General features: G+C 43.3%; 1 protein-coding gene across 2 annotated transcripts in view; it reads left to right on the forward strand.

Annotated features, from left to right (window-relative positions):
- LOC119168605 (solute carrier family 52, riboflavin transporter, member 3-A) overlaps positions 1-13449 on the forward strand; it is a 93715-nt gene that overhangs the window by 21261 nt on the left and 59005 nt on the right. For both annotated transcript variants that reach the window (XM_075866096.1, XM_075866097.1), the window contains exons 2-4: positions 10018-10119; positions 11005-11764; positions 12650-12904. In XM_075866096.1, coding sequence (XP_075722211.1) covers positions 11027-11764; positions 12650-12904 — 993 coding nt within the window. In that variant the 5' untranslated portion in view covers positions 10018-10119; positions 11005-11026. The remainder of the gene's footprint in view (positions 1-10017; positions 10120-11004; positions 11765-12649; positions 12905-13449) is intronic.

The following is a 13449-nucleotide window of genomic DNA, read 5'->3' on the forward strand; positions in this document are numbered from 1 at the left end:
TGTGTCCGTTCGTTCATCTATTCAACACTCCAAGTACCACAATCTCGCATCTTTTCATCACATATTCCCCATATAGAAGCACCACTATCCAGCGGACATTCCAAGGACTAAACGAGAGGTGGCACACGCACACTTTCTTACGGCTTGCACTTCGGGTCCACTTCCCACCTTTAACCACCTCGAGTTTATGGTATATACTAGTTCACTGTATTCATGGCACTGCGACCGAATGCTCGCTAAACCTTTCGAAAACCAAGGAGGTTACGCCCAGCGAGTATGACGTAACAAACTTTTTCAGTCAGATAGTGCTCAATGTACATGCCAATGGCTTCTAATGGAAAATGAGAGGCGGAGAATTCGGCTTTCACTTTCTTACGGCTTGCGCTTCATATCTACTTCCCATTTTTAACCACCTCGAGTTCATTCATGGTATATACAAGTTCACTGTATTCATGGCACTGCGGCTTGACGCTCGCTAAACCTTTCTAAAGCTAAGGAGGTTATACCCAGCGAGTATAACGTAACAACCCTTTCTTGTCAGATAGTGCTCAATGTGCATGCCAATGGATGCTAATGGTGATCGTAGCCTGCGCGTTAACTAAAAGCCGAATGCTCCTGTTTCTCATTCCCCATTAGCATCCATTGACATGTATATTGAGCACTATTTTTTATTGTTCAACAACGCACAAAAGAAGTCTCTCACCAGCACCACCTTGGAGGTCAAAATGTTATACTTGTTACATACCACGGGGGACGAACGGGTGCCGTTATAAGGAGCTTCGCTCAGAAAAGGGAGACGCAGTGTTAACTAGGTAATGCATCAGCGCAAAATGCAGCATGTCACATTTAGCACTGGTTGCTGTCGGGTTGCGTCGACGGACGCTGGTCGCGCCTGGCGACAGACTATAGAGTGCTCGCGTTGTGCTAACGTAGCGTCGCTGTGCCTAGCGTGCGCGCGCGTCAACGCAACATTGTAGTAAATTGGGCCCTTCATGATGCGCTCGCGGCCACTTTGCAAGCTCCACTTATACCAAATTTGGTGTTACGTGACCTCAATAGATGACGAAATATATGATCGGTGGGAACATGATATTCCTGACACGCATGTCATGTAAGAACATGACAACCTTTCACGCTTATAGCGTGCTCGCGACCGTTTCGCTAGCCCACATATACTACATTTGGTATCACGTGACGTGAATAGATGAATGTAAACGACACATTCAAACATAATAATTATGACACGGAAGTCATGTACTGCATCATTTAACTCCACCTCGTAACGTTGTGCTGACTTAAAAGTGGCATATCAGCATTTCTCATTCGTGCTTCGCATATCATCGATTGCCACTGTACGTGGAATCTGCCAATTTTTTCTGCACGTGTCATGCAAAGTTATGCCATCGCGGACTAACAAGAGCACTTGGATTGTGAGGTACCCGAAACCAAAGATTTCTGGCTTACACGGGCTGGCTTCATAGTGTAAAGCAAGTAGTATAATGCTTCATGGTATAATGCTCGTAGTTATCGTAATTAATCTCAAAAAAGCCCAACATAAAGGTGGTACAAGCTTATGCGCCTAAATCAAGCCGCAATGACGTATTATTCGAAAGCTTCTATGAACGAGGCAATGTGTAAAGTAAAAACACAGTACACTATACAGATGGACTACTTCAATGCCAAGGTAGGAAAAAAGCGGGCTGGAGACCAGGCCGTAGAAGATTACGGCATCGGTACTAGAAATACCACAGGGCAGTTATTAGTAGAATTCACAGAACGCAATAATTTACGGATCTTGAATATCTTTTACCGAGAACGACAGATCCGTATGTGGACATAGAGGGGCCCTAATAGTGAAAATAGTAGTAGTAGACTTTTAATAGTAGAAGTAGAAGACCTTTAGTAGTAATAGACTTTTATTCAGCCGCAATTTACAGGCCGAGCGTTTCGACCACCTCTGCGACCAGTCAACGCTGTTCTTCCACTTCGGCGCCAATCCAGTCGAGCCAGGAGGTGGTGGAAAGGAATGGAGGAGGGTATAGCTGGATTGCTGAGCAGTAGGACAGTAAAACAGGCTGTGTCACAGGTCGGCATATGGGGAGGGGCAAATTGGACAGCAGGGGTAGACCTATATTTATAAAGGAAAAGGCGAGAGGGGGTTATCAGGCAATTCATTTGTATGGGCCGTAGAGTTAGAGCCTCGAGCGCAGTGAGTGATGGATGAGGGGGAGGGTAGAGACACTTGTCGAGCCGGAGCTGGAGATATACCTCCTTGATAGTGGGACGCAAGGAGATCTGCCCATCGTTATTCGCGGAGCTCTCACTGTCTTCCGAAAGTGTGGGCCAGGAAATGAACGGTGTCTGGCGTAATATATCGCAGGTAAGCTGATTAGCCAGCTCACTACCGTTAATACCTGAAAGCCCAGCAACCCAGCGGAGGAAAACAGTGGAGAGTTCAAGAACAGAGACCGCTCGCTCGACCTCCTGTTGAAGAGCAGGGGGCAACATTTTGTTCTGTATGTGACGGATGGCGGCGTGAGAGTCAAAGTAAATTATGTACTCATGGAGAGAAAGGAGGGAGGAAAATGACTGCATGACGTGGATCATGGAAAGGACCTCGAGCGAGGGTACATTTTGTGGGTGCAAGTTTGGCCCGCTTGTGTGCATGTCAGGTGCCGAAAGGTGTGGATGGTAGATAACGTAGCCCCATAAGCCCTGAGCAGCCATGTGTGATGCATCCGTGTAGGCAACTCCCTGTGTAGAGAGAGGAGGGGGATGATGTTGTGCTGCCCCATGACGCCGGCCGGCGCGAAGAACGGGAGACATATTGGATGAAAGGGGAAGTAATCGAAGGTTAGAAGCAGGAGCGCTAGCCGCAGAAGGCAAATTGGGGACGGAAACATGAATTTCAGGGACAACCACTAGGGCCAATAGTCATTGGCCTTGACGAGTGAGAGAAAGGCGGGTAATCTGAGAGTTGTGATGTACAGAAATAAAAGAACGTAATGAAAGGAAGAGGCCTGTGGCAAAGGGTTAAGTAGTTGAGAGTAGTGACAGGGAGGTTTAGAGCTGCCTTGTAGAGGCCTATTAGAGCTTTTTTCGAGTATGTTGAGGTTCGTTTGAGTGAATCGAACGTAGGGTACAAAGTACAATAACTTGTTAAGGGTGAGCGCATGTGCAACCCAGCACACGTGAACCTCGTGGAGTCCTAACTGGCGAGTGACAACGCGTCTCAAGAGGTGAGTTACCGAGTCATGGGTCAAGATTACGTGAAAGCAGAGCAGTGTGTGCAGCCAGCCAAACAAGAGGGCGCCACCGAAACAAGAACGAAATAGACTGTATAATGAGTGCACACCCAGGCATTGTGCGGGATGTGGAAGTGCTCGGCAAGGTAGGATGTAGTGACCATAGAGTGCCAAGGTCTTGAATTCGCCTAGAGTTGAAGAACAAAGGACAGAAACCAATACTCAAAAAGCCAGTCAGTGAGCTCGCACTGAAAGGAAAAATAGAGGAATTCAGTCTCGCTTCAGAATCGATACTCGGCTCTTATTGATAAAATTGCCCTTAGCGCCGACGCCATTAATGATAATCTGACGAGTATCATTACGGAGTGTGTAGTGTAAATTGGAGGTACGGTAGTTAGAGAGGACACTAGCACGCTGTCCAAGGAGACGACGAACCTAAATCGAAAACGACAAAGCATGAACGCCTCAAACACAACAGACAAGATAGAACTGGCAGAGCTTTCGAAGTTGATTATTAGCGTAAGGTATGCGATGTAACAAGATATAACGAGAAGACAATCTAACATGCTCTAAAGAATGGAAGAGTCGAAGCCGTGAAGAGGAAACTTGGGATATGCTAAAATCAGACGTACGCAATACGGTACAAAAAAGGCAATGTAACTACCAATATGAATAGGAAGGTAAAGTAGCAGAGGAGTTTTACAGCGATCTCTACAGTCGCTGAGACAACCATGACAATAATGTATACATATAAGAACTAGCATTAACACAGATGGCATCCGACCAGTAATGACAAAATAAGTAAGAAAAGCTTTGTAATCAATGCAAAGAGGCAAATCTGATGGTCAGGATCATATAACACCAGATCGGCTGAAATTCGGAGGACAGATTGTGTTAGGCGAACTATATAGCCACCCTGTTTAAGAAATGTCTACTCACGGGGTGGTACATGAATCTTGAAAGAGTGCTAACATCATCTTAGTCCATAAGAAAGGTGACGACAAGTACTTGAAGAATTACAGACCGATCAGCTTGCTTTCTATCGTATGCAAGATATTTAAAAATGTAATTGTTAACAGAATTAAGCCAACAATAAAATCCAATCAACCACGGAAACAAGCAGGATTTCGAACAGGCAAGTCAGCAGTCGACGAAATTCATACTATCAATCCGGTGATAGATAAATGCTCAGAATACAATCGACCACTACACACAGCCTTCATAGATTACGAAAATGCGTTTTATTCAGTAGAAATATCAGCAGTCATCCAGACACTGCAGAATCAAGGTTTTGACGAAGCATATATAATTATCCTGGAAGAAATCTACAGGGAAGCAACTGCCATCATAGTGCTCTATAAAGAAAGAGACTAAATACCAACGAAGAAAAGTGTAATGCAGGGAGGTGCAATCTATTCAGTGCTATTTACCGCTTGCTTACAGGAGGTTTTCAGATGCCTAGAAGGGTAAGAGTTAGGTATAAGAGGGAAATAAGAATACGTTAGTAACCTGCGCTTCGCCGATGACATTGCATTGCCGTGTAGCTCAGGGGATAAACTGCAACTCATGATTACAGAGTTAGACAAGGACAGCAGAAAGGTGGGTCTTAAACTTAATCTGCGGAAAACGAAAGTAATGTACAACAACCTCGGAAAACAGCAGCGCTTCTAGATAGGTAATAGTGCACTTCAAGTAGTAAAAGACTATGTCTACTTAGGGCAGATAACAACCGGGGAGCCAAACGACGAGATTGAAATAACTAGAAAAATAAAATGGGGTGCAGCACATTTGGCAAGCACTCTCAAATTACGACTGGTATATTGCCACTATCCCTCAATAGGAAGGTGTATAACAGCTGTATCTTGCCAGTACTTAGCTACGGAGCAGAAACCTGGAGACTTACAGAGAGGGTTAAGCCTAAATTCAGGACGACGCAGCGAGCAATAGAAAAAAAAATGGTAGGTGTAACCTTAAGAGACAAGAAGAGAGCGGAGTGGGTCAGGGAACAAACCGTGTTCAGGATATCATAGTTGAAATCAAGAAGAGGAAATGGACATGGGCCAGGCATATAGCGCGTAGGCAGGAGAACCACTGGTCAATAAGGGCAACAATAAGGGCTGCAATAAGGGTTGCAATAAGGGTTGCAATAAGGATTGCAATAAGGGTAAGCAAGCGTTAGAGGGGGAGGCAGAAAATTAAGTGGGCCGATGAGATTAGGAAGTTGACTGGTATAAAGTGGCAGCCGCAAGCACAGACCAAGTTGACTGGCGGAACATGGGAGAAGCCTTTGTCCTTCAGTGGGCGTAGTCAGCATGATGATGATGAGGGCGATAAGGAAAATACGGGCGAAATGTTTAAATGAGAATCATTCCTTAACGAACTTCGGCGACTTTGGCCGTATTTATCTATGTATCTATCTATCTATCTATCTATCTATCTATCTATCTATCTATGTATCTATCTATCTATCTATCTATCTCTACCGCCACCTGCGACTATTCAAATTATGTGCTAGAGTTGCAGTGTTTTTTACGCTCTATGGCGAAACAGTCTGATACAAACGCTGTGCCTTGTAATCCTACCCTGGTTTTTGCACTCACAAAGTTCCGAAAATAAATCATTAACTTGGCTGTCCAACTTAGTTTCATCCTAGCTCAAAGTGATGTATGAAAACTTTGCGATGATGGAAAAAAGACCGGGAACATCACAGGAATCTCAGTGCCGTTTAGTTCTTGCACACCACTTGAAAAAAGGTCTCAGCGACGGTTGTTGGAGCTGAACAGGGCATATTGAAGATCAGTATAAACAATGGTTCACTGCAGCAGTAAGCCTGTCTCTGTACTGAGGCCCCCTGAAATACCTTCCTATGGCATCCGAGATTACGCGGCCTGCCCAGACAAGCCATTTGCTTTTTAAGGCGAACGCCTTAGATATCTACTTATCAAAGTCACGTTGTGCGGTACGAACAAAAGGCACACTTTTCGAGAAAAAAAAAAGACAAAAGCGGGCCTATGACTCGTAGCTCCAGGTGCACCCGCCCCCCGCTCGATTTGTCTGTGCTTTGTTCACGCAAATAAAAAATAATAAAAGAGCGCCATTGGCGCGATGCTGATTTTCTCTTCCCAAAAGCGTGAAACCGAGGCCGACAGTGAAGAAGACAGCAGCGCCCAGTGAAGTAAACGCTTAATTAGTGCGAATTAGTTTAATGGCGATAAAACGCGTTAACTATTAGGTTATCAAGCTAAAAAATTATTACAAACCAGTAAGGGAACATCGCAATCGTCACAGTTATTTAGTGAACCTCCGACATCGACTTGAACTGCAGGCTAAAAACTACACTCCATGGTGGCCATCGCGCTCGACTACATTTAGGCGAGTGCCAAAGGAAGCCTCCTTGTTTTATAACATTACAAGAGCCGGCATCATGCGTTGCAGCTCCGCAAACTAATGAATCAATGCATGAAAGAGGCAAAGCTTGTGTTGCGTATTAAATGCAAGTCTATTTGAGTACCTAAGCACAACTACGCCCCAATAGAGCTAAGCAGCGTAGATTACCAGCTAATTGTAATCGTTGATTATCCATGTGCATCGCTGCTTTCCCCATGTTTATTAGTGCGGTGACTATTAGGAAAAATTTAGGCGTGAGTTTGCCATCTTCGTCTTTATTGTAGTGACATTCAATTTAATGCTCTAGTACGATGCGATCCCGTCCTCTTCACGATGTGTCAACAGAAAACACGAAAAAAAAACGTGTGGATGTGGGCCAATAAAAGTGCCGGTTTGATACGCATAACATTCGCAATGTACCGGTGCACTGTCGGCGGAAAGGCGAATAGGAATAATGTCATAAGAGGAGGAAGGGCACATTTGATAACATGCTCGGTCCATGCCCCTATTTCTAGACCACGCACACAGACTGCAATGGGTGCGAAATATTGCCGTCATCGTGGACATGCATGTCGGCCCTCTACACATCACTCTCTGAACCATGCGCGGTGGAATTTCCGATTTCATATCGCCAAGACAACTGTGAAGATGGTGGTTGGCTTCACCAGTATTTGCCCATTTTCGCAGTTCTTGTTGTTCTTCGTATGAAGAACAGTTTGGGATTTCAGAAAGGCATTTCTCTGCGCCCTAAAATCCCTGCAGCAAAACGTCTAGTGGCCTTCACACACATTTATATAGCCGACAGATTTAATCAGTACTTTAACTCACTAGTTCACAGTAGTCATAATTGTGAATCATTACGTTATTTTCCTCCTGCTTGAGACAATTCTGTGTTTTATAATCCTATAGACGCGCAAGGTGTCACCAGCGTTTTCCAGCATTTCAAGATCAGTAAAAGCGAGGACATAGATCGCTTAAAATTTGAACCAATAATACATACTATAAATCTCGTATGCGCGTGATTTTCCCATAAATATAAACTCGTGTTCACCACTGGGCTGTTTCTTCAGAGCATGAAAAAACACCAAATTAAGAGTTATGTACTATAAGGGTGAATACAAAAGCAATTTAGGAAAGTACAGATCAATCCCAATTTTGCCAATCTTCTCTAAGGGTGTGTAGAACTCTTTTTCGCTCGACTGTGTAATTTTTTAAACGAACACAACATTATTACGTCGTCATAGTTCGATTTTCAGCCCGGCCTCTCAACCGAAAGTGCCTTGCTATAGTGAAAAGAACTTATCCTAAGAAATATAAAAGCTAAAAAAACTAACGCTAGAAGTATTTCCAGATTTCTCCAAAGCATTCGATAGGATGAAACATGATCTTACGCTAGGAAAATATCACTGTTACGGCATTTGCGGTGCAGATTTAGCTTTAGGAAGCTACTTATCAAATCGAATACAATATGTATCAATAAACTGAGACCTAGCTATCATCAGTCATTAACGTTAGGAATGGTGTACCTCAAGGTAGTCATTTGAGGCCTCTATTATTTAATGTTTCTATTAACGGTATTGTACGTGTTTATTGCTCTGTAGACTATGTAATCTATGTGGACAATACAAGTATAGCTTTTTCTGGAGAAGTTACTATTGACCACGTTGTTTCTGCTGATGAAATGCTAAGCAAGATATATGCTTGGACTGTGGTGAATTCTCCACATATTAGTGCTCTAAACGTAAGGCTGTACTGTTCCGTGCGAAGTCCAAATTATTTAAAACGTTACACAAACTAATACTTAATAACGTCGAAATTAAGCTTTCTGAAACCGTTGGAACTCTTCGTGTCCGTGTTTTCGCCCGTGTGGCATGAAATCACCCTACCGAGCACATTAGTGAGCAGCTTTGTAAAGTCGTAGCTGTGGTACGTCGATGCCAGAGTATACTATCTGTGAAACAAAAAAATGTTAGTATGTAATGCTCTTTTTTCATACAATTTACATTATTGTCATCTGATCTGGTCCACTGGTTCTATAGCATCATTAAATGAGCTGGTTGTGCTAAAAATGCTTTTCGAAGTATTGAAGGTCTATCGTATAACGCACATACTGCTCCAATGTTTGCAAAATATAGAATTTTAAGAAGTGCTAGTTATATTACAAATATCAGCTTCCGTAAACTTTTATTTCAGTATTACGCAGACGAACTAACCTTTTGCGTACACTCGCCTGCCTTGCAACCTTATTCTGCCAGTCGAGTCACTCGTTGTACTCAGACTTGGCATGTGCCATGTCCCCACAATAACTATGGATTTGAAACGCTACATAACTATCTTTCAAGTGTGGTGAGCAAACAAAAAATTTAAAATTGATAATCAGCGCATGTTATCAAAAACTAATATGTTAAACGGGATGCTCTCAATGTGTTGTTCATGAATGTTGCATGATTTCTGGTAGGATCATTTAGTCTCGTTCGTTCATACAATGATTTGTTATGAATAGCGTTGTATTTTTTTCAGAGTTGTTATTTCCTTATTTGCTGTCATGAGCCACATGCGCGTTCTTTTTGTATTGTCGCCTTTCGTTGACTGTACTGTTTTTTTTTAACTTTGTAACTTAGTTTTTTTCTGGGTGGAAGAGCCAGTCCAGCTGTGACATGCAGTATTTTTTCTCTTCGAACCAAACCATGCATGCAATATGTTTTTGTACACTTGTCACAGGTTTGTGTAAACACAAACTCAAAACTAAACAAAGATGTGGGTGGAATCCTCTTCCCTCGCTTCATTTCGGAGATGTTTGACCAACTAAGCTTTCTTCAATTCTACGAGCATACGGAGGTGATTAAGTGGGGCAAAAAACAAATCCCCTGAGATCAGGAAATACTGTTCTTTTTAGCAAGAAAGAAAAACATACTTTTCGTAAAGGTCAAGTCTGTTTGAGTTTGCTACAAATTGTTGTGAATTCCCATCCGTGCTTTCAATACTGATAATCTCATGTCAAGTAGAACAGAATAATAAAAAGAAATAAACATATTTGTGCATTTATACCACCCTTGGATCATCAAATCCTTCAATGTATATCTTTTGTATTTCGTCAACCAACAAACATATGATCATGGACTTGTACTAGGCACCCGCAAGCACTACGTGACTTTTTTTGCCCTTAGTTCATTTTTACATTTCAGCTTCGTATATTAGCAAGTGTGATCCAGATGTTCATCGTCACAGATAGCTGAAATTGAGACTGATGTTTTACAGCTTGGTTTTGTGACACTTAAGCGGATGCTCCTGTCCCGTGGTCTCAAAACGTGTTTTGAGCGTGGTCATGTGACTAGAAGGATAAGGGTCGTTTGACTAAAGGTGCTTCTTTTTTTTCTTCCCGTAGGCATAAACTAGATGGTTCATGCACGTTATACTTTCCGCGTCGAATCTCTATTGGTGCATTCTACACATTGAAGTCCTCCTATGCAACTCAATTATAGAAAAGGTGAGTAAGCTTTCACTCAAGCAGAAAGGGGAATTCACGTACGAACTTCATTAACTACCGGAACATAGACATGCTGTCTTTGAACTTACTACGTTTTGATTAAGGCGTCACTGTGAGGGCGTGCGAAACAACTTAATTGCCAAAAGCCACGAATAAATGATAAGCTAGGCTTCTTGTCCACGTATAAGGTCAAGCTCGATGACTCATTCTAATACTCACAATCTTTATAGTACCACGATACACACGTTCTGAATTTCTACCTTCTCACTACGAGAGACTCTTGAAAATGAGTGCATGCAACCTCGATTACTAAAACCCTTACCACAATGTTTTAGGCTAGGATGCTGCGGTTACAACTTGCGTCGCTGGGCTGGTCAGAGTAAGCACCGTCTGTCGCCTTGTCGTCGGTGCTATACAGTATATAATAGCGACACAATTGGAAGCGATATACGTACGGCCTAGATCGACAAAAGAAATTGCACAGAAGGCGACCCTCGTTTACATTATTGTATTAGTTTGTTGATAACGATAAATTACGTTTTATGCTCAGCTAGCTCTTTAGCTTCTTAAAGCCTCTTGTCCCTCTTCATACACATTGGTTCACATGCTTTGACGGTAAGCGGAGTTTTGTAGATGGAAGACCCAGTGTCCTTATCGGACTACAGACATTATAAAACTATTTGACGATAACGCCTAGCAATTTCGGATTCTTTGGGAAGCCAACATGATGACAACTCGCACGGTTAGGTTTTACGCGCTACTTTTCTCTCGGGCTAGTAAAATTTACATTCACCAAACACGCGCTTTGATTTTAGTTTGTTTTATAGTGAGCCTACATGCCTATCAAGCGCTCTGCGAATCCACTTCGACTCTCCCGCTTGACAGGGTACTCCAAGAACGAGCCACGATGGCCGAGTGGTGGTCCTTCACGAGCGACAGACGTCCGCTCGTCGACTTGCTGTGCATGCTGTACGGCCTCAGCTCGTGGCTCGCAATCACTGGACTGTGGATGGAACTGCCGCTCCTGGTACACGCCTTACCGGAAGGTTGGGCACTGTCCGCCTCACTCAGCCTGGCCATCCAGCTGGGAAACGTGGGCCCGCTTCTCTACGGCCTCGGTCGATTCTTAAGGACGCGTGCATTCACGGGTCCACGGGCACTCAGCGTGGCCAATCACGTGCAGCTGTGCATTGGACTCGCCGCCTGCGTAGTGCTGATCTGTGCGTGGAAAGTAACTGCTTTTGTGCTACACCGGGAGACAAGCCTCGTGCTGTTGTTCGCGGCGTTTGCTCTGTCTATCGTGGACTGCACTTCGTCAGTTGTGTATCTGCCCTTCGTTGGCCGCTTCCGAGAGGTGTACATGACCTCGTACCTTGTGGGAGAGGGCCTCGGCGGCGTCGTGCCCAGCCTTGTGGCACTGGCTCAGGGACTGAATGAGCCGGAATGCGTGAACGAAACCGTGACGCACAGGAATAAAGGTGTGAATGACTCTGCTGACTCGGAAGAGCGCCTGGTTACGGTGCTTTATGTAGGTGCCACGAACTTTGACCCCGAGGTATTCTTTGGTGTGCTATTGCTGTTGGTGGTGCTCAGTTACGTGGCCTTCGTTCTGCTTGACAACTGCAGGTCGTTCGAAGCTGAATGGGTAAGTCATCACTCTTCTTTTAGTAGGCAAAGGTGTAAAATAGGAATCATATTACGCCTTTGCCACTAACCGGTCACTTTGGCGGACATTATGTCAAGCTTCAGGCATACCTGAAGGAAAAAAAATTATCGTTATACGAGTGGCCTGTAACCGTTCGACAAGTCCCTCAATTGGCTTCTCTGACTTCGGGTCGTTTTCTTTATTTATTTGTTGCTTATTATTTACCGGTTTATTTATTTATTTATTTATTTATTTATTTATTTATTTATTTATTTATTTATTTATTTATTTATTTATACAAACCACCAGGATTTGGAACATTCGGGTAGGTTAGGTCATACAAAAAAAAAGGACTGTGAGAGTAGATACATTTTCAGCCAAGCAACTGATAAAACAAAATCACCGAATGGGCACGATGGCTTGCACTACTCCAACAATACATCATTTGCTGGAATCAATAGCCATTGCATAAAGATGAATAACATCTTGATTCAGAGTTTAGCTGCAAATTAATACTGGAAACAAACACACGAGTGTGCAAGCTACATTGGCAGTGATTAGAAACACCAGAACCTCATATCACCATCATGCAGGTGTTTAAGACTATAAAACAGACTAATATCTATAGCATCTGGTGTTTCTACGCAAATATGAAAGGTAAGATATGAACGTCTTGCAGGTATCTTTTAAAAATACAAGAAAACAAAACCATATATATATTCCATAAAAGCATCCTTTTCACCAGCTCACCCGCACTGTTTTTCAGGGTATTGAAATAAGAAGACGCAATATAATAAATTTAATAGCGCCCCTTTCACTTTTCTCTATACTCCCGGAAAACCAAAGGCTATAGAAATAGCTTCGCTGCGTTTACTGCTATTGCAGCAGGACGACTTTCAGCAGCAGGTGACACGCCACCATCAGGTGCTGTCGGCGGCACCAGACGCAATGCACCTTAATCCTCTGCCAGCTGCGAAGGAGGAGGATATGCGGAAGCAATGCCCGAAGGCATCTCTTAGTCAGAACAATGCGGAAGTATGCTTCAAGAGCACCAATGCGAAGCCACGCCACTACGTTGTACTGCTTGCCATACAGACATGGGCCAGTTTGTTGACCTTCGGCTTCTTGCCTGCAATACAGGTAGGTAGCTCCCGAAAACTTAATGAACGTTTCTCCGTGTTGTAACCACATGCAGAAGTTTATTGCACATCATTCTTGTAGCGCCGTATCTTCGCTTACGCGCACGAAAACTGCTTGTTGAAACAGAATTATTCCCAAGAAATAACAAAAAATGAAAGGTGCATGTGCATATGAAAATAATATGGATTTGGCTCTCGCTGACAGGTTTGAATTAAATATGCACACTGCTTTGGGCAAAGAAGTAACAAAGTTTGGACCATACGGCCAGTTCGGCCGCTGCTTCAATCTCGCCACACTATATACGGCAACGTTACATAGACTATAATTGACCGTTATACACAGTAAAAATATTACACCCTTATAGGTGTAAAAAGGGTGTTAACGCAATTTACACTTTTTTTAATGGTTTCACGGTCTTTTTCTTTTGGAACACCCTACAATAAGGGTGTACAAGCAAAAAGGGTGTTGTTGAACAATATGAAGGGTGTTAAAGGAAGGACTTAAGGGTGTACCCGTGCCACACGGGCACAGAAAATGACATTCAG

The sequence above is a fragment of the Rhipicephalus microplus genome, chromosome 6 (assembly GCF_043290135.1).
Source record: "Rhipicephalus microplus isolate Deutch F79 chromosome 6, USDA_Rmic, whole genome shotgun sequence".
NCBI lineage: Eukaryota > Metazoa > Arthropoda > Arachnida > Ixodida > Ixodidae > Rhipicephalus > Rhipicephalus microplus.